The following is a 20,713-nucleotide window of genomic DNA, read 5'->3' as shown; positions in this document are numbered from 1 at the left end:
TAACAAACCCAACTACCAGATTCAACTTGTAATTGGCTAAAATCACAAGTTGAGAGGGACGTTGCTAGCTGGCAGTTGTTTCAAGCGATGTTGAAATTTCCACATTCTGACACTTCAAATGCTTCAGGAGCTGTCGGCTCAGCGCAGCATCAGCACCACGGATACATCCGTAGACTCGAGACAGAATTCACAATGTGTTTTTGGGACTTTCAGGTGTTTGGACCAATGTTTTCTTTTCTGATCAAACCAGAAAGGTTTGTCAGCTGGATTTGTTTCGCATTAACTGGCTGGACACAGAGGACATCGAAATGCAGCTGATTGAACTGAAAAGCGCGACTCTGTGGGGTCAAAGTTTGCAGAACTACGAAGCAGCTGGAATCCACAGCTGTGCGTGTTCATGGAGCTGCATGTTCACCTGCTGGACATCACTACCTGACAGGTTTAACTGGCTTCAGAACATTGCAGAGGCCTTATTGACAGTATTTGGCTCTACATGTCTGTGTGAGTCCTCAGGTAGCCTCTGAATGCTGGACACTGGGGAGACCTGTGTCTCTGAGTGGGAGACCAGAGATCACATTAACATGTGTGTCTCTGTATTAACAAACATGCAAAATTGGCCCAGTTTATTTTTCTTATCATTGTTGTGAGGAGACCATAAATAGCATTTGTATTTTCTGTTGTTCAGTTCATTTGCTGTTATGGATAAAAAGTCTTTTTTTGTTTCAAAATAGCTGATAAGTATTCGCTGATAGCTGCCTACATCTGCGAACAAATATAATCCTATAAAGTTGTTCTATATAGTGTGTAACTTAGTATAGAGCGTTATTGAACTGTGACTGTAGTAGAGGTGGGAATCACCATACATCCCACGATACGATATTATCACAATACTTAACGCACGATACGATATTATTGCAATTTTTTTTAAATATTTTGCGATATTCAGATTCTGTACATAAAGGTAAACTTTGATATTAGATAAAATGAATATTGATAAAGTCTCACACTCAGTCTTTCTCTCATTTCAGTCAGTTTTATTGTTGACAAACTGAACGGTTTGTATTACAGTCTAGTCCAACTTAACTGAATGCAACCATCTGGTACAATTATAGCTATTCTGAACTATGCAATTTATGAAAACTATGCAGCCCCTTCAGCAACTGAAGAATTTGAAAGTACATTAAAACAAAATATAATTTTACATTAAATAAAAACGTTTTAAACTTAATTAAAATAAAACATGTCTTAAATTAAAAGTTAAACACATTTGGACAGTGAAGGAATGTCAGGATTCCTGCTCAGAAAAAGGAGCTGATCAACATGCTCTGCTGTCCCTGTATCGATACATTATTAGCAAACAAAATTAGCAAACAAAATATCACGATACTACACAGTATCGATTTTTTCCCCCACCCCTAGACTGTAGATACAGAAAACAAAAGAAAAAGGTTTTCAGGATATGCAAGATTTGCTTTTGTCCTGGTTGTCTACATGAGGCAACAAGGGTGTGCAGCACAGGTTAGCAAGATTGTCACTGACCTAAAACAGAGGGAATCGTGTATTAAACACACTGTGCAATTATTAGCAGAGTAAAAATGCATTTTTGCACAAAATCAGGTTAATTAAGCAGGCGTGAAATGGAGGAGGAGCCTTCATTCTACAAAGACAATTGTACACACCGGCTCACTCCTTGGTGGCTGCTTGTCGGGGCCTGGAGCCTGGGGCTCGCTCGGGCCACTTCGGAGGTGGGGTGCCCCCGGCCTCTCGGCCTGGGGCTCGGTCACTCAGGCACAGCTGGCTGCCGGCGGAGCTCACGGGCGCGTCACTGCAACCCCCCCTTGGCTTCTGCTCCGCGGCTGCTGAGTGAGCCCTCATCTGGGACTCTCCTCAGCTCTTTCTGGGACAGTGGCGCGGCTGCCCCTCTGTTGGTCTTCCTTGGTCTCTTGTGTTCTGGGGGCCTCTGCCCCTCTACCAGATCATTACATGAAGGAACCTTTTACAAACACAAGCGCGTCCATGCTCACAGGTGTACACACGGGTGATCACACCCACAAACTGCACCCTTTTTGGCTCCTACCTCAAAGCACACTGTGTTCTGTTGATCTTATGTGCTGCACAATAATGTTTAATATTTAGTATTTACTGTCATATTCCCATATATCATTGTGATGTTGTTTATTCTATTACTCTTGTTCTCTTCTGCTTGTTTTCTTTTTTCTTTCTCAACAGGTGATCCAGGTGATTGATATATGCATTATTTTTTTCTGCCCACTCTGTTGGTTTTTGTCTTTTGCCCTTCTCCCCCGTCCCTCTTCTCAGCTGTTTCTCTTTCCCTCTTTCTTTCTCCCCTTCTTTCCCCCAGTCAAATCTGTCCCGTATTCAGCAAGTGAAAATAAAATAAACAATAAAAGGTGAATCAAATGGACCATTACGGCAAGGCTGGGATGGTCAATTTGGTAAAGTAAATCCGTTGGGCCTCTTTCTTCGTCTTTAGACAATAATTCTGATGCAAAAGAGCCAAACGGGACAGGCCAAAAAAAAGAAGAAAAAAAAATACAAAGACAATTGTGTGACTATGAATTATTAAGCTGACGCTAGTCTATGACACAGTACATATACAGAATCTGTTGTGTTATTAGACTGGTGTGAATGATTTTATATCAAATAGGCAGTGTTGGGAAGGTTACTTTTAAAATGTATTCCATTACAGAATACAGAATACATGCCCCAAAATGTATTCTGTAACGTATTCCGTTACGTTACTCAATGACAGTAACGTATTCTGAATACTTTGGATTGCTTAATATATTATCATGCTTTTTACAACAACGTGAATGTACTATTGCTGTGTGATTTATTACTATTACTGAAGGTCTGCGACTCCGAACTGTAGTAAAGGGACCTCTGACTAATACGGCGGGGTCCCTGTCGGCTCGTAGCCGAAAAATAGCTTTACCTTGTTGTGTGGGTCAACTTTTCTGGCGAGAGACAGAGAGAGGCGTTGAAAGGCTGCTCCAACGAAACTTATTGTTTTCGGAGGAAAACACGAACACGGTGTACAGTTGAGTCTTAATAGCTTACTTACAGCTGGGCTCGTCAGGCACTCTTCTTGGCTGCAGTGGTTATTATTATATTTACATGCTTCCAGCTCCCGTTTTTCCTCGATGACAACTCGTACCTTTCCACTCCCCTTTTTCTCCCTCCTCGCGCTCACAGACCCATAACGTGTATGGCAGTCCATTCTCCCTGCAGCACGGACTACACTGCCCATGATGCTACATTCTTTAGAGCTATGCTTGTAGCATTCTGCCTGTTAGCTTAGCACAACAACAACAACAACAACAACGAAAAGGCGCTCTCTCACCCAGGAAACACACAGTCGCAGAGAGAGAGAGAGAGCGTCGCCCTGTAACCATGGCAACCGTAACGCTGCCGCCTGGAACAACAGGACGTAGCTGTCAAACAAACCCAAACAGTCCTGACCCGCGACAAAATGAAACAGGAAAGTACCGCAGTGTAATCCATTTATTTCAACAAAGTAACTGTATTCTAAATACCACCTGTTTAAACGGTAACTGTAACGGAATACAGTTACTCATATTTTGTATTTTAAATACGTAACGGCGATACATGTATTCCGTTACTCCCCAACACTGCAAATAGGCTCCCCTCCATTAAACCTATAAATAATACAATAAATTCAAACTTGTGTACCCAATTAAATTTTTTTTAAAGTAGTTAAAGATGTGTGCTATATATTCTTCCTCAAATCCTCAAAAAAGAAGCCACATTCAGTCTTTCATGCATCTCAGTGCTGTTCTACAAAAAAACAACATGTAGCTGTGTAACTGAAACCCACTGGCTGTTAATGTCAGTGAGCCAGTAAACCTTAAATAAACCTAGAGCAAAATCATTAAGTTGTTAAACACTTTGTAAGCTCACTGTTATTCCCCTCTTTCCCTCCATTTTATATAAAAATGTATTTTTGTGCCATCAATCTTTTTTTTCCACTTCATTCATCTTGTATCTCATATCTTAAAGCTTATATTCAGTAGCTGCTGAATCAACTGCAATATGAAACATGCTTGCACTACTTTTTAATATTCATTTTTGTGTGGCTGCTCACAGGCATCCACACTATTGAAATCCTGTTTCTCTTTATTCTTTATTCCACTATAATCTAGTTGCTTTTTTGGCACTTAACTACTTCCTCAGTTTTCAGCCGATTTTCACCGTTCAAACTCTAAACTGTTCTGCTCTTTCTGCTAATGGGTGCTATGACTTTTGGTACTTATAACTATTATATCTTTTTAAAATATTACACTTTTTTCCTTTTTTTTGTCCCATTGAAATGAATGGAAAACTTCCACGATTCTGCTAAAACTTAACTACTTCCTCATACTTTCACGTAGAACAATCATTCAAACTTTAAATTGTTCTCAACTTATTGGGCTATTCATGTATGATTCAGCTTTTTCATATCTTCTACCATTTTAATCTCATCCCTCTTTAAGTTTTCAGTTGCAAAATTGTGATTTTTCAGAAAATATATGCGTTGTTACGGTTGCTATGCAACTAACTCAGAGTGGACAGTTGAACTTTCTGAATTTTCTCTTCATGTCCGAACAACTTCTTGCTACTCGCTCAATTTCCACTCAACCCCCACAAATTATACATCAAAACGTAGGTATTTTTGCTGGCTTTCAGAAAATGTCACTATCATTGTTGTGGGATTTACAGATTTTTAGCAAATCTCCTCAGACCAACACAAAGTCCGACAACTCTCCATAGACAGTCAATAGAGAATTTGTTCAACATCACCGCTGGAATTCTCTAATGAGAGGCATTTTCAAATCGTCATAGCCTCAAGTTAAAACAATATATCTTCAGACACTCCTGACGCTCACAATTCAAGAATTTTTTCCTCACCTATTACCGTTTGGCCATGAATTATGTTTGTTTGTTTGAGGGTAGGAAATTCGTCCGTCGCTCAGATTTCTTCAGATTTCGAACTCTGGAAATTAGGCACTTTTTTCTCTCTTCATGTCTTTTTGATGGATTTTGACAGAGCCCTGAAAATGTCCATGACTGTTCACCAAAGCCTGCTGTTTCTTATGATGAAAGAATGATATTGATGCTCCATATAGATTTACAGTTACAAAACGTTGTTTGAGGGCAAGTCAAGGCAGTTTTTGCTTCGCCTCGACTCAGTTACAGTGTGTTACAAGTCACATATCTTTAATAATTTATACTTTAATTATGAATTATGAAGACCTGAAGATTCCCCCATCTCTTCTGAACAAAACGGTGTTAGAATGACCATTCTAGCCTCTACGGTTAGGAAATTATGGCCATTTGTTCGAGGAGAATCCTGAATGTGAGAAATACACTGAAGAAAACTCACACCTCTCTCTGTGTCTGTGTGTGTAAGGGCTGACTACAGCAGGTGCAGCTAATTCGACTGACCTACATATACCAAGCCCAGACTCTCCACAGCTCCTGTTCCCTTTACTCTCTGTGTATGTGTGTGTCTATCAATATTTCTACTATGTTAAAGTATTACTGCTAAATCATACTACTTCTGCTAAATCATAGTATTTATACCAAATCATAGTATTCAAACCAAAGCATTGTATTTGTACAAAGTCATATATTTCTTCTAAATCATAGTATTTCAATCAAATCTTAGAAGTTGTGGTAAAATGCAGTATTTCTGCCATATCATTGTATTTGTGCCAAATCATAGTATTTGTGCCCAATTAATATTTCTGTTATGTTATAGTATATGTGCTGAATATAGTATATGTGCCAAATAATAATAATAATGGATTGGATTTATATGGCGCTTTTCTAGGCACCGAAAGCGCTTTACAATTCCACTATTCATACACTCTCGCATTCACACACTGGTGGAGGCAGTTACAGTTGTAGCCACAGCTGCCCTGGGGCAGACTGACAGAAGCGAGGCTGCCATATCGTGCCATCGGCCCCTCTGGCCAACACCAGTAGGCAAGTAGGGTAAAGTTCTTGCCCAAGGACACAACGACCAGGACAGAGAGCCCAGGGATCGAACCGGCGACCTTACGGTTACAGATGCGATTCCCAACCCCCTGAGCCACGGTTGCCCCAAATCTTAGTATTTGTGCCATATTGTGGTATTTGTGCAGAAACATAGAATGTCTGCAAAATCATAGTATTTGTGCCAAATCACAGTATTTGTCCTAAAACACAGTATTTTTCCCAAATTGTAGTATTTGTGCAAAAACATTGTACGTCTGCAAAATCATAGTATATCTGCTATGTTATACTATTACTACTAAGTCATAGTATTTCTGCTTTGTTATAGTATTTGTGCTAAAATGTAGTATTTCTGCCAAATCATAGTATTACTGCTATTTCATAGTATTTGAGAAAAATTACAGTATTTCTGCTAATACATAGCAGGAATAAAATGATTTAGCAGAAATACTATCTTATAATACTTTTACTCAATTAAAGTATTTGTGCCAAAGTTTAGTATTTCTGCCAAATCATGGTATTTCTGCTAAATCTTAGTAATTCTGCTCAATGACTGAATTTCTGCTATGTTGTAGTATTTTTGCTAGATTATAGTATTTCTGCTAAGTCAAAGTATTCCATGTAAATCATAAATCACAAATAATGTCTCAAATGCTACGATTTGGCAGGAAAAATATTATTTAGTATAAATACTATGTTTTAGCACAAATACTATGATTTATCACAAATGCTATGATTTGGTACAAATACTGTGATTTGGCACAAACACTGTGATTTACCAGAAATACTGTGATTTGGAAGAAATACTATGTTTTATTAAAATTACTATGTTCAAACTTTAAAAAATTCTGCTCTTTTTGCTAATGTGTGGTATGACTTTTGGTACTCATAACTTCTATACTTTTTGAGATATTGAATTTTATATGCAATTTTTTTGCCCATTGAGATAAATGGAACACATTGTCAGTGTGGTCATTGATTTTAGTTGCCGGGTCAAGCTGTGTTTTAGCTCAGTGAGATGAGCATCCGTTCTCGGAGCGGGAGGCCCGGGTTCAAATCCTGCTTATGGCAACAATATTTCAGTTCACAGTTAAACTTTTTAAACTCTTTTCAACACAAATTTCAGCTTCTTCACCCCTTTTCAAAAGAATTTTCAGTTTTTTCACCCCTGAAACTTTTCATCTTTTTCAGCTATTTTCAGCAAACAGCTTCAGCGTCATAGCATCCATGGGGCAGGGATAGCTCCGTAGGTAGAGTGGTGGCCCCATGATCAGAAGGTCGGGGGTTCGACTCCACTGAACGGCTACCCTGAGGTACCCCTGAGCTAGGTACCGTCCCTACACACTGCTCCCCGGGCGCTGCACTGGTGGCTGCCCATTGCTTCACTGGGTGAATGCAGAGGAACTATTTCCCTATGGGGACTAACACGCACACTTTACACAGCATTTTTGCAGGAAATGCAAATTTTTCTAGTTAAAACTTAGCATCCACCTATAATGTGGCTCCAACCCTGCAGTCCCTCAAAGACTCACCAGTTTGTGTTTGGCATCCGTTAGGTGGGTCTCTTCGTAGCTGTCATCATGGGCCGTCCAGCTGTAAGATACCAGGAAATGCTGGATGGGTGAGTGGTAGGTGACCTCCGGATGAGCCCAACGCACCACCAAAGCACTGCCATTGACATGCTGCACCTTCATGTTTATGGGAGCACTACTGCAGACTGGGAGGAGGGTGGAAGCAGGGTCAATGAAAGTCACAAGTGAAGTTGTGGATATGTGCAGAAAGAGCAAGAGGGAAGGCGTTAAAGTGCAAAATATAGTAGCCGGAAAAAGAAAGGTATGCAAGAGGGAAATGAGGAAGGGTAGGTAGGAATAAACAAAGCAATGCAATCAGATGGAAAAAACAACAATATTTATGAAAGGATGATGAATAATGAAGAATATGTTAGTACAAAGAAGAGGAGTGATAGGAAAGAAGAAAGAACGGAGATTAAAACAATGAGAAAATGAAAAGGAAAATTACATTTAAGAAAAATTAAAAGCAAAATGGAAGGAAATGGAGAAATTATAGAAATAAACATAAGAATAGAGATGAAGAAAGGTATGAGGAAAATAAAGAAAAGAGTGGAGAAAGAAGTAAAGAGGAAATGGGAAATTAAGACAAGTTACAGGAACAGATTATAAAAAGGAGAGTGAAGAAGGAAGTGAACGTAGAAGAATGGGCATGAGAAAGAAAAAGGATAGGGAAGATATAAAAATATGTAATGTAAAGGGAGAATGAACGAGGCAGATAATGATTAAAGACAGAGAGAGAGAGAGAGAGAGAGAGAGAGAGAGAGAGAGATCATTTAATGACTGAATACATTGGCTCAGCTTGTCTTTCAGATACACTCGAGAGGGAGGAAGAGCAACATAAATAAATGACAGGACTATAAAGTCAAATGCACAAATAAATGCTTTACAGGTATTGTAGCTGTAGATTCACATGGCAGCATCTGACCAATCACAAATATGGACAGGTCTACTGATCATTTTTTCAACAGTACATGGTTCTGGGTCTTTTTCACCCAGCATGTTGAATTTCATGTTTTTTGTATTATTATGTTCTAATTTGTTTAGTCTTCAGTTAGTTCTGTTGATACTGAGTTCAGTTCCTCTATTTAGTTCTTGTCTAATTTCCTTCCATGTCTGTTGGTTTTGGTGTCGTGTCTTCAGTGTGCAACTCAGGTCCCCTGTGTCTAAGTCTCCCTTCCCCTTTGTGTGTCTCAGTGGTGTCTTTGTCCTGTGTCCTGTCTCCTCTTGGTTCCCCTTGTGTCATCTGTTATGTGTTTTCTCCCTAGCTGTCATGTTGTGTGTATTAGTTTCTTAGTTATGTCCGTGCTCCATCTACGTTTTCTATGTCCCTGATGTTATGTCAAGCCCGTGTATCTCTGTGCTTCCTGTTTTACAACAGTGTCGAGTCCTTTGTCATGTTGTCTGTATTGTCTTTTTGTCTCCTGTGTCAGGGTCTAGTTCTCTCGTTTCCCTGTGTTTTGTGTTTTAGTTTTCCCAGTTTAGTCAATCAGTCTAGTCTAAGTTCACATTTTGCCTTTTATTTATGTTAACATTATCATTTAAACAGGCAATACCTCTATACTAGCAAAATAAGAGATAAAGGGTTGCCACTTGTGAAAAAATTTGGCTGTGCAACGTATATTTAATTTTTTCAAGTTTTAAAAAAAAACATGACATCTTTAAGTCAAAGGAGCTTGCAAAGACTGAGAACCTTCACAGACACATGACATCTTTAAGCCTAAGCTTAAGGAAATAGTAGGATACTTAACAGACTTCCAACGCAACAATATTAGATGTCTCGCTAATAGGGATGTGAAGGCAATAATATCCTTTTGTGTGGAATAAAGTGTAAGTGAGCGAACAGGAATCCCAAATACAGCAATCAGAGGACAAGGATGAAGAGTTACCCCAAGAACAGTTGACATAATAGCAAAATACCCTGTCCAGAAACCTTGTAGCTCAGGACACAGAAAAAACATGTGGCTAAGGTGGCAAGGAGAACCATGGCATTCATCATATTTATTTTCCACTTCTGGATACAATTCAGAAAGTCTAGAATTAGAGAAATGCACCCTGTGTATGACCTTAAATTGAATAAGTCCAAGACAAGCACAGGAGGTGGAAGATCGTACTCTCGCTATAGCCTGTTTCCAAGACTCCTCATGTATTTGAATTCCTAGTTCTCCTTCCCGTGTACACTTAAGCTTAACATTAGAGTGGTTACTAAAAGACAGAATAGCATCATAGAGTTTCGAAAAGGTTCCTCTGTGATGAGGAATAAATGATAATATTTAATGTTTTGAACCAAAATTCTTATTAATTGAAAGCTTATATATATTGCTGATTTAAGTGTTTCCTTATTTTTTCTTTTCAGCAGTACATTTGCCAAACATGATGATAAACTTGGATAGTCTGGAAAAGCACGTTTAAATTTGATTTTGGTTTTTTCATTGATTGGGCGAGGTCACTTAGGAATGTTTTGCAGCAAGTGTTTCTTCACCATCTACAACCAGGCAGCTGTTGAAGTGACTTAAACTTTTTGTCAAAGGCGAGACATGTGAACCCCAGGTTGTCACCGTTTTATTCCTTAGTTATATTTTGGAAGGACAACTCAAACCAGACCCAGCAGAAACTTATTGGCCAGTCTCTCAGAATCAAAAGCAACTCCAACATTTCCTAGGTTTCCCAAACTTCTACTGTAGCTTCATCAGGGATTTCAGTAAGAACGCCCTGCTTTTAACCCAACTCACCTCCACTAAAATCTCCTACCAGTTGAACCCCTCTGCCCGACTGCCTTTGACCATCTAAAACAACATTTTGCCGCAGCTCCCATTCTATCTCAACCTGATCTTTCCTGCCAGTTCATCATGGAAGTGGATGCCTCTAACTCCAGCATGGGAGTTGTACTCTCTTGGCAGCAAGAAAGTAAAATGCATTCTTGTCTTTTATCGTCATCTTACCCCTGCAGAGCGCAACTATGATGTAGGAGACCAAGAGTTGCTGCCATCAAGATCGCTCTTGAAGGGTGGAGGCACTGGCTGGAGGGGGTGGTCCCTTCATCAGACAGGTCACAAAAACCTGGCCTAGCTCCAGTCAGCTAACCGGTTCAATGCCTAACAAGTCAGATGGGCCCTATTTTTCATACTGTTTAGGAATATCAAACCAGACACTCTCCAGGAAATTCTCCACCTCTGCCAGCAGAATCAGTCTTCCTCTTTTCCTCATTTATCATTGGCGTCCTCACATGGGTGATTGAATCTGCCATCCACAAGCTTAACAGACCGAACCAGACCCCATGAAAAATCTACAGGGTTGCCTCTATATCCCTTCTGCTGTCTGGGCACACACCACCAAATTCACCTGCCAGCCTGTAATCAACTGTGTTATAACCTTCATTCAACGTTTGTTCCAGTGACCTGCCTTGATTAACAATGTCCACGAATACGTCTCTGCAGTCTCTGTCTGTGCACAAGAAGAGTCTTCCAGCTCTCCTTATGCAAGTTTGTTCAGACCTTCCCCAACTCTTTGTCACCCTTGGTCCCAGATTGCACTTGATTTTGTCACTGGTTTTCCACTCTCTTCTGGCAATATGGTAATACTTAACATAAAAGATCAATTTCCCAAAGCTGTTCATCTCATTGCCCTGTCAAAAGTTCTCTCATGTCAGTTTGTCCTCCCTTGGATACCAACCACAGGTTTTACCATCTGTTGAAGGTGAGCTTTTTCCCCCTGAATCCCTGGAGCCTAGTGTTAGGAAATAAAATATATAATCTGAATGCTGATTAGTGTGTTTTATGAGAGTCCCAGACTTCAGTGTAAAACTAGGTTGTAGGCTGACAGGAAACTGCATGCTTTTGCAGAAGCATGGTAATTGCAGAAGAAAGTGAAACCAACTAGGCTGTTTGATCGAAACTTAAAGTGTGGTGTGACGTAGAGAGCAAGTATATAAATAACTAGGCTTCCGTTTGTGCTTCAGACCTGAAACCATTGTTTTTCTTGTGACATTACCAATAAGTCTGATGTGTCACATGGCCCTCTTCCTATTGAAAAAACAAAAGTTGTATCCAAGATGGCCGACTTCTAAATGGCCACCATGGTCACCACCCATCTTGAGGAGTTTGCCCCCTCACATATACTAATGTGCCACAAACAGGACTTTAATATCACCAACCATTCCCATGTTATTACGGTGTATCTATATAAATGGCCCACCCTGTATAACACTTTACTCATTTTTCTTAAAAGAAACATGTTATATTACTTTCTCGTTACTCCATAAACCAGCCATCTCCAAACCGTTTGCACAAACTTGGGAGCAGAATATCTCTGTATGCTGAAGCATTAATAATTAATTTTAGTCGAACAAATGAGCTGAGCTGAACTCCTGAAAAACACCCCCACATCATACTGCAGTCAGACAAGTATCGTTCTCCTGGAAACCCAAACTCATGCACCAGATTGCAAGACAGAGAAGCGCGATTCGTCACTCCAGAGAACATGTCTCCAGTGGGAGGTAGTGAGGTGGTGGTCCACTCCTGAGTTCTACAGTTTATCCTTCAGAACTGTGGGAAGAATGGTGTTAAAGGAGACTGGAGAAATCAAAGAACATGATTCTCACAGTGCTGCCAGCGGTCTCTAGGTGAGAGAGGGAACGATATAGGAGGTGAATGACGGCACCATGCGCTCCGATGCCAGGCTGGTAGGCAAACTGAAGTGGGTCCAGTGATGAGCTCACCAGGGGGCGAAGCTGTGCCAGGACAAGCCACTCCAAGGTCTTCATCAGATGGGATGTCAGCCTGAGTGACCGGCCTGGGGCTCGGTCACTCAGGCGCAGCTGGCTGCCGGCGGAGCTCACGGGCGCGTCACTGCAACTCCCCCTGGCTTCTGCTCCGCGGCTGCTGAGTGAGCCCTCATCTGGGACTCTCCTCAGCTCTTTCCGGGACAGTGGCGCGGCTGCCCCTCTGTTGGTCTTCCTTGGTCTCTTGTGTTCTGGGGGCCTCTGGATGTCTGGAGTTTTGATCTCCTCCACACCTGCTTCATGCCCGGGAGGACGGGGCTGTGGCCCCCCCACACCCTCTAGCAGATTATTACATGAAGGAACCTTTTAAAAAACAAGCGTGTCCATGCTCACAGGTGTACACACGGGTGATCACACCCACAAACTACACCCTTTTTGGCTCCTACCTCAAAGCACACTGTGTTCTGTTGATCTTATGTGCTGCACAATAATGTTTAACATTTAGTATTTACTGTCATATTCCCATATATCATTGTGATGTTGTTTATTCTATTACTCTTGTTCTCTTCTGCTTGCTTTCTTTTTTCTTTCTCAGCAGGTGATCCAGGTGATTGATATATGCATTTTTTTTCTCTGCCCGTTCTGTTGGTTTTTGTCTTTTGCCCTTCTCCCCGTCCCTCTTCTCAGCTGTTTCTGTTTCCCTCTTTCTTTCTCCCCTTCTTTCCCCCAGTCAAGTCTGTCCCGTATTCAGTAAGTGAAAATAAAATAAACAATAAAAGGTGAATCAAATGGACCATTACGGCAAGGCTGGGATGGTCAATTTGGTAAAGTAAATCCGTTGGGCATCTTTCTTTGCCTTTAGACAACAATTCTGATGGCAAAAGAGCCAAACGGGACAGGCCAAAAAAAAAAGAAAAAAAAAAAAAAGAAAAAAAAGATGGGATGTCAGAGCCATCAGCCTGTAGCTGTTGATGTCCTTGGGATGTGGAGTCTTTGGCACTGGTACAACACGAGATGTGCTCCATCGCCCCACCCAGCTGATCTGCACAGGACCTGACAACCCTTGAGCTGATGCCATTTGGGCCCGCTGCCTTCTTGGCTTTAATCCTCTTCAGTTCCTTCCTAACCCGTATGGTTGAGAGAGAAAGGCTGGATCCATCTGGATGTGTACTGGGTGATGTGGTTGGGGGTGGGGAGTAGTGAGCAGGGTGAGTGGAGGAGGTGTGAAGTGGCTGAGGTGTCAGGAACCACAGTGGCAGTTTACAGAGAGTACAGTGAGCACGAGAGTCCATACAAACAATCCACATGCTGTGAGTGTGTAGATATTCCCGAATCTACCTAACACAGCTCATCAGAGTAACTCTAGAAAATAAGAGAGTTCAGCTCACTGCCCTATTATATTGTCCGTGACACTACCAGTATAAATGTTTATATCATATAAAAGTGTCATATTGGGACATCATCGGTATAGGAATGCCATGCATTTACGTTCCCACAACTACAAGCCAAGCCTAGTTACATCTGAGTGCAAGAGTTGTGTGTCAACCTCCAATGATTTATGTCCACATGTACACACTTCGAGTGTGGCACTAGTAGTTGGGGATGTACAACACAAAAGTATACAAATGAATCAACCGAGCATCACTATCTGCTCTCCCTGTGAGAGGAAAATGCTTAAAGTAAGTGGTTCAAAACCCAACTCACAATATCCCAGCTTAAAGTCTTAAGCAATGCTGTTATATTTAAGTTAAAATGTATAGGGAAAACACTACTTCGGCTACTGTCACAACTATTGCAGAATAATGCCGTTGCTACTGCTGTCACCTTGTTTGAACTAGGGTGTTTGGGAGTTTGCCCAACCAGTCTGCATGTATTTTGTGGATTTGGAGAAGGCATTTGACTGTGTCTCTCAGGCTACGTCCACACTAATGCGTTTTCGTTTGAAAACACATCGTTTTCTCTCAGTTTTGGCCTCCTGTCCACACTGAGACGACGTTTTTGCTCAAGGAAAATGCAGTGTTTTGAAAACACTCTCGAAAGCGCATACATTTCAGAACTGAGCTGTCCCATCGCAGTGTGGACACTTGAAAATGCAGACTTTCAAAAATGATGATTGCATTTTAGTTACGTGATGCAGTCATGTGACCAATTAAACAAAGATAGCGGATGACATTATACAGGAGTTGTTTTCTCTGCTCTCAATTTTGAAAGCCCTATTAAAGATTAATATCAGTTTGTACATGCTCCAGATTATTTAATTCTTACTTGCTTTGGCAACTTTTTACTTTTGTGTAGGGCTGGGCCATATACCGTTCACGGTAATACCGGTACAATGTTAGGCAACGATAAGAAAATGAAATATCGCGATAGAATATGGGTAAAACGCGCATGCGCAGTGCCTTTGTTTTCATATGCACACGGCCGAAAAAGCACGGCGGCAACGGAGAACGAGAAGGGGGAAAGCGGATTGTTGAGTGAAACGGATGAACCAGAATTAGTTTTTAAAAATGGTGCAACTTCACTGGTTGGTGTTTGTCTGTCAGATACACAGCAAAGCACAGTTTTTTGTAGAACATGCAAGCGGGCCGTCGTTATTGCTGTATTTGTCGTTATTATTAACAATTAATAAACTCTGGCTCCCTTTCTTACAGTTTGCCTTTTAACCTGTCTTTGTGCTCGTAAATCTGGGAGTAATCTGGGTCCAAAACTCAATCCTCTTCAGATCCCCTTCAGGTCCCAAAGTCAAACGGAGAGTTAAAAACTGTCTAAATTCTTTCATCTTTAATAAAACGATCAGCATTGGTACTTTACCAGGTGTAACTATGAAGTTTAACATCCAGGCATCCATGAAAACAATGTATTAGCGAGGCCGCGATATGGCAGCCTCGCTTCTGTCAGTCTGCCCCAGGGCAGCTGTGGCTACAACTGTAGCTGCTTCCACCAGTGTATGAATGTGAGAGTGAATGAATAGTGGTATTGTAAAGCGCTATATAAATCCAATCCATTATTATTATTATTATTATTATTATTATTATTATTATTATTATTATTATTATTATTATATGCAGCACGGTGGTTAGCACTGTTGCCTCACAGCAAGAAGGTCCTGAGTTCAATTCCACCATCAGGCCGGGGCCTTTCTGTGTGGAGTTTGCATGTTCTCCCCGTGTTTGCGTGGGTTCTCTCCGGGTACTCCGGCTTCCTCCCACTGTCCAAAGACATGCAGCTTGTGGGGATAGGTTAATTGGATAATTCAAATTGCCACTAGGTGTGAATGTGCGAATGAATGTGAGTGTGAATGGTTGTCTGTCCCTGTATGTTAGCCCTGCGACAGACTGGCGACCTGTCCAGGGTGTACCCCGCCTTTCGCCCTATGACAGCTGGGATAGGCTCCAGCGCCCCCCGCGACCCTGAAAAGGATAAGCGGAAGCGAATGGATGGATGGATGGATATTATTATTATTATTATTATTATTATTACATTTAACTGAGTTAGAAGTTAGCAGGAAGTTAGCGGAAGTTAGCTCGCTAGTTTCGCTAGTTACCTAAGCATGATATAGCTGAGAGATTTCTGAAAAAATTCAAACGTACAGCTCTGCTGTCACTTCCAACATAAATGAAGACAGAAAACTAAACAGCAGTGACGTTTGTAGGGTTACTGAAGTTGGGCTAGCTGGTATATAATGATGTGCTACGTGATCGCTAGCGACACAGCTATGTTAGCATAGCATAAACAGTGAAGCTGGAGGACGAACACTAACACTTTTCCACTTGATAAAAATTAACGTGAAGGTTCCTGATGGTTAGAGACAAATGCAATCGCATGGCAGGATGCTGTAATCCAGGGCTGCCCAATCCCAGTCCTCGAGAGCTACTATCCTGCAGCTTTTAGATGCATCCCTACTCCAACACAGCTGAATCAAATGGTTTGATTACCTCTTCAGGATGCCATCGTGTTTGGCAAAGGCCTGATAACAAGCCATTCATTTGATTCGGGTGTGTGGGAACAAAGCTGCAGGACGGTAGCTCTCGAGGACCGGGATTGGGCACCCCTGCTGTAAACGGACCAAACTTCAGTCAGGAGAAAAATTGAGATAATCCATCCACAATACCAGGTTAGTCATTAATATACTGCAACAACATGGGAATAGAGCAGCTGTGTTAGAATACAGCATTAATGAATCAATGGTACAGAAGTGGAGGAGTGGATATTATACATGGTTGTGCTCAGGATATGTCAGCCAATTTCTACTGGAAATGCCTTTGGGGGGGTTTTTGCGCTAGTAAAGTTGTGGAGTTGTATTTTGTCTCTCAGAAATTCGTCAGTTATATCGTTATCGCAATTTTTCAAATATATATCGTGATATATATTTTTGGCCATATCGCCCTGCTCTACTTTTGTGTTACTCGCAGCAACAACTCCACCTCATTGTTAGTCCATTTAAAAAAACTCAGTGCTTTTCCTCGAGCTTTTGCTGCGACATTTCAACGAGCCGGAAAGTAAATAAGCGGCAGACAGAAATGAGGCAGGCCGAATCTTATTCCGCTTCACGCGTGCGCACTACTGGAATGTAAGCATTCTCAGACGTTTCAATGTGGAAGCACAACTCTGTGAAAACGACTGAAAACACTAGTGTGGATGTGGAGCGTTTTCAGGACATGGACGTAGTTTCAGGGTGTTCTTTGAGAGATGCTTCAGGAATATGGGGTGTTAAGAAACAGCTTACACTGACATCCATCTTGATCACAGCGGGACTCGCCGCCCAGTGGGCCGATGGTGATTTTTCATTTTTATGGGCCGAAGTTTTTTTTTGTTTGTTTTCGTTTGTCTTGTTTTGGCTTTTGGTAACAGTATAAACAATGAAAGGTGGTAAGTTGGTCAATTGGTCATGATGGACTCTGGGCTGGACCAATTACAATAACTCCCTATTGAGTTGAAAAGGAACACAAATGGTCCCGTACTTCAGCTAGAATGAAAAAAAAAGACACAAAGCTGGAGTTATTCTGTCTTTACGCTGCACAGCTGCCTCTTCTTCTCTCATTCTCTCCCCTCCCTCTCCTGTTGCTACTTCAATCATAAAACTGATCAATGATCAGCTGATCTCCTTTTCTCTCTTGTTTGTTTATCGCCCACTTTGCGCCAGAAAGAGGAAACCAGTGGATGTCGCGCTAAACAACAGCAGCACGTTTAAGCTTGATCAGCTGTTGTTAGAATTTATTTAATATTAATTTCTAGTATCAGCTGATGTTTGCTGGAGCCACAGCTGTAAAGCTGCTGGTCATGATGTCGGTTTGGATATGTGGTGAGAGGGAAACATGAAGATGAAACCAGGAGATGTCCTTACTGGATCATCAGAGCTGAACAGGTGATGGAGAAACAGGTTTACCTTTTAGGTGACATGGATGAGTTGAAGGGAAGTTATGAACTGTTTCTGAGACACAAATAACACCAGGATCCTTTTCTAAGTAGCTGACAGCTGGTAACTGTGCAGGGGCGGGTCTAGCAAAGTGTTGCCAGGGGGGCAGGTAGGGCATTAACAGGGAAAAGGGGGCACAAAGAAATACTTTTCTTTCTTATTCTCATTTAAAATGTCTCGCTTTTAATAAATAATTATCTGAATCTTACAACCAAAGTTTTAATCTGATGTAAAATGTATAGAAATCATACATATACCAACAAGACTGTAAATCACTGTCACAGCAGCGTCTGTTTCCATTCAAAGGCTTTATGGCTTTTCCTATAATACCTGGTGAGCCGGTCTCTAGTCAAAAAACCCGTGTCCATTTTTTGTCCCAGTCTAGCACTGATGTTGATAAAAGATGAGTGTCATGAAGCTGTGTTTGCATTTATTTGCACTGCTTTCCACTCTGGAAGTCTATTTATAGGCTTTATACAACTTGTTTTTTTGTTTTTTTTTTAAGTTGTTGAATATAAATATTATTTTGCATATCTCTGAAAATGGCTTTTTTTATTACAACTCTCAAAAATCATGGTGCAGACCCCAATAACTTTGATAATCTTCGCCCTATATCAAATCTCTACGGAGCCCCCCAGGGGACATGGGAGAAAAAAAAAATTAGGGAGGAAAAAAAAAAAATTAGGGAGGAAAAAAAAAAATTAGGGAGGAAAAAAAAATTAAGACGGACTTTTGCGAGATCTCGCAAAAGTATTGCGAGATCTCGCAAAAGTATTGCGAGATCTCGCAATAAGTATTGCGAGCGCTCGCAAAAGTATTGCGAGATCTCGCAAAAGTTTTAGCCGCATTCTTCGGAGGCCGCCAGCTCGAAGCCGACCGGGAGGTCGAGGCACGATGTGCCGGGAGAGCGGTGTTCCTCCCGGCTGTAGTAGGTCTCGACCTCCCGTTAGCTTCGAGCTAGTGGGTGTCAGATCTCCAAAAACGTCGGAGCTCTTTTTCAAATATGTGATGTCTTGTAAGCCGAGCAGGTATCTGACGTTTACACAACTACATTCACGCCTCAAAATATCTTAAAAGTGTATTTTGTGACCCAGAAAGAGTAATATTACAACTAAGTAGCTGCCGCCATTGTTGGAGTTTTGCGAGATCTCGCAATACTTTTGCGAGCGCTCGCAATACTTATTGCGAGATCTCGCAATACTTTTGCGAGCGCTCGCAATACTTTTGCGAGATCTCGCAATACTTTTGCGAGATCTCGCAAAAGTCCGTCTTAACTTTTTTTTTTCTCCCTAATTTTTTTTTTTCTCCCTAATTTTTTTTTTTCCTCCCTAATTTTTTTTTCTCCCATGTCCCCTGGGGGGCTCCGTAAATCTCCCCTAGTTGTCGCCTCCCAGCTTCACTTACACCTCAATAACCATAATCTGTAATAGAACAGAAACTGCTCTGTTAAGGATTACCAGTGACCTTCTGATGGCAGCTGATTCTGGTCTCCTATCCATCCTCATCCTTCTTGATCTTAGTGCGGCGTTTGATACCATTTCTCACAATATTCTCCTGAACCGTTTAGCTTCCATTGGCATTAGTCACACCCCCTTTGCCTGGTTCACCTCATATCTCTCAGACCGCACTCAGTTTATGCAATTTAAATCCCAGTCTTCAAGTCTGTCCTGTTTCTGCTGGTGTGCCCCATGGTTCAGTATTAGGGCCTCTTTTATTCATTATTTACATGCTCCTTCTTGGTCATATGTTCTGAAAATATAATATAAATTTTCACTGTTATGCCGATGACACCCAGCTCTACCTTTCTTCTAAACCCAGTTCATCCCTCCCACCTTCCTCCTTCTCAGACTGTCTTATTGAGATTAGATCCTGGTTCTACTCCAATTTTCTCAAACTAAACAGTAATAAAACTGAAGTTTTACTTGTTGGTACACCATCTATCTTAACCAAATCCCACAGTTTTTCTATTAACATTGAACGTTCTCCCACCCTTCCCTCCCCTCAGGGTAAGAGTTTGGGTGTCATACTTGATAATACTCTTTCATTCCAGTCTCACATTAATTCCATAACCCGGTCTGCTTACTTCCTCTTGCGTAATATTAACCGACTCCGCCCCTTCCTTCCTCCCCATGCTGCTGCCGTCCTTGTCCATAGTCTTATTACGTCCCGCATTGATTACTGCAATTCCCTCTTATTTGGTCTCCTTAAAAGGTCCCTTCATAAACTCCAACTTCTCCAAAACTCTGCAGCTCGGGTCGTAACTCCTACTCTGTCAAGAGCTCATATTACAACAGTTCTTCAGCAGCTTCATGGTTGCCCGTAGAAACCAGGATAAACTTTAAAATCGTACTTCTCACGTACAAGTGTGTCCATAAATCTGCTCCTTCATATTTGTGTGAGCTGCTCCAGATCAACACTGTTTCCTGCCCTCTCATATCCTCATCTGCTGTTCATCTTACTGTTCCGTTCTCACGTCTCATCACTGTGGGGAGCAGAGCTTTCAGTCGCTCTGCTCCTCGCTCTGGGACTCTCTTCCTCCTGCACTAAGAAATATTGACTCTCTTTCCATATTTAAGTCACAGCTCAAAACACATCTGTTCAAACTGGCTTATTCGCTTTAGTGCTGATTTTATCTGTTGTCAAGCTCTGCTTTGCAATTTTAACTTATTTTATGTATTTTATGACTATTGCTCCTTTTATTAATGTTGTTCTTTTGTAAGATGACCTTGGGTTTTTGAAAGGTGCCCTCAAATAAAATGTATTATTATTATTATTATTATTATTATTATTATTATTATTATATTGCACTTCTATTTTTTGTTTTTGAAATCTGCATAAAATTGCATTTTAAATTTAAATTTTAGATTTAAAGTTCTGCTAACAGCTTAAATAAAAAGATCAGTATTGCTGAACTATAAAATATTTTGGGTGCAGTGTACTTTTTGCATCCAGGTATAACAGAATAGCTTTAGTGTTTTGTTTTTTTAAACT

At 41.0% G+C, this 20,713-nt stretch overlaps 1 protein-coding gene across 7 annotated transcripts in view; it reads right to left on the bottom strand.

Annotated features, from left to right (window-relative positions):
• LOC147329773 (receptor-type tyrosine-protein phosphatase gamma-like) overlaps window positions 1-20,713 on the bottom strand; it is a 407,188-nt gene that overhangs the window by 67,662 nt on the left and 318,813 nt on the right. For all 7 annotated transcript variants that reach the window (XR_015129015.1, XR_015129017.1, XR_015129018.1 and 4 more), the window contains exon 9: window positions 7,551-7,735. Coding sequence is in view for 3 of the 7 variants with exons in the window: in XM_086291106.1 (XP_086147232.1) it covers window positions 7,551-7,735 (185 nt within the window). In the remaining 4 variants the exon portion in view is untranslated. The remainder of the gene's footprint in view (window positions 1-7,550; window positions 7,736-20,713) is intronic.

This window comes from Aulonocara sp. 'chitande type north' Nkhata Bay, linkage group LG5 (genome assembly GCF_057382095.1).
Source record: "Aulonocara sp. 'chitande type north' Nkhata Bay isolate Kocher_YH1m ecotype deep benthic linkage group LG5, A_spYH_male_GT1.1, whole genome shotgun sequence".
NCBI classification, from domain to species: domain Eukaryota; kingdom Metazoa; phylum Chordata; class Actinopteri; order Cichliformes; family Cichlidae; genus Aulonocara; species Aulonocara sp. 'chitande type north' Nkhata Bay.
This window is presented reverse-complemented; position numbering and strand designations above follow the sequence as displayed.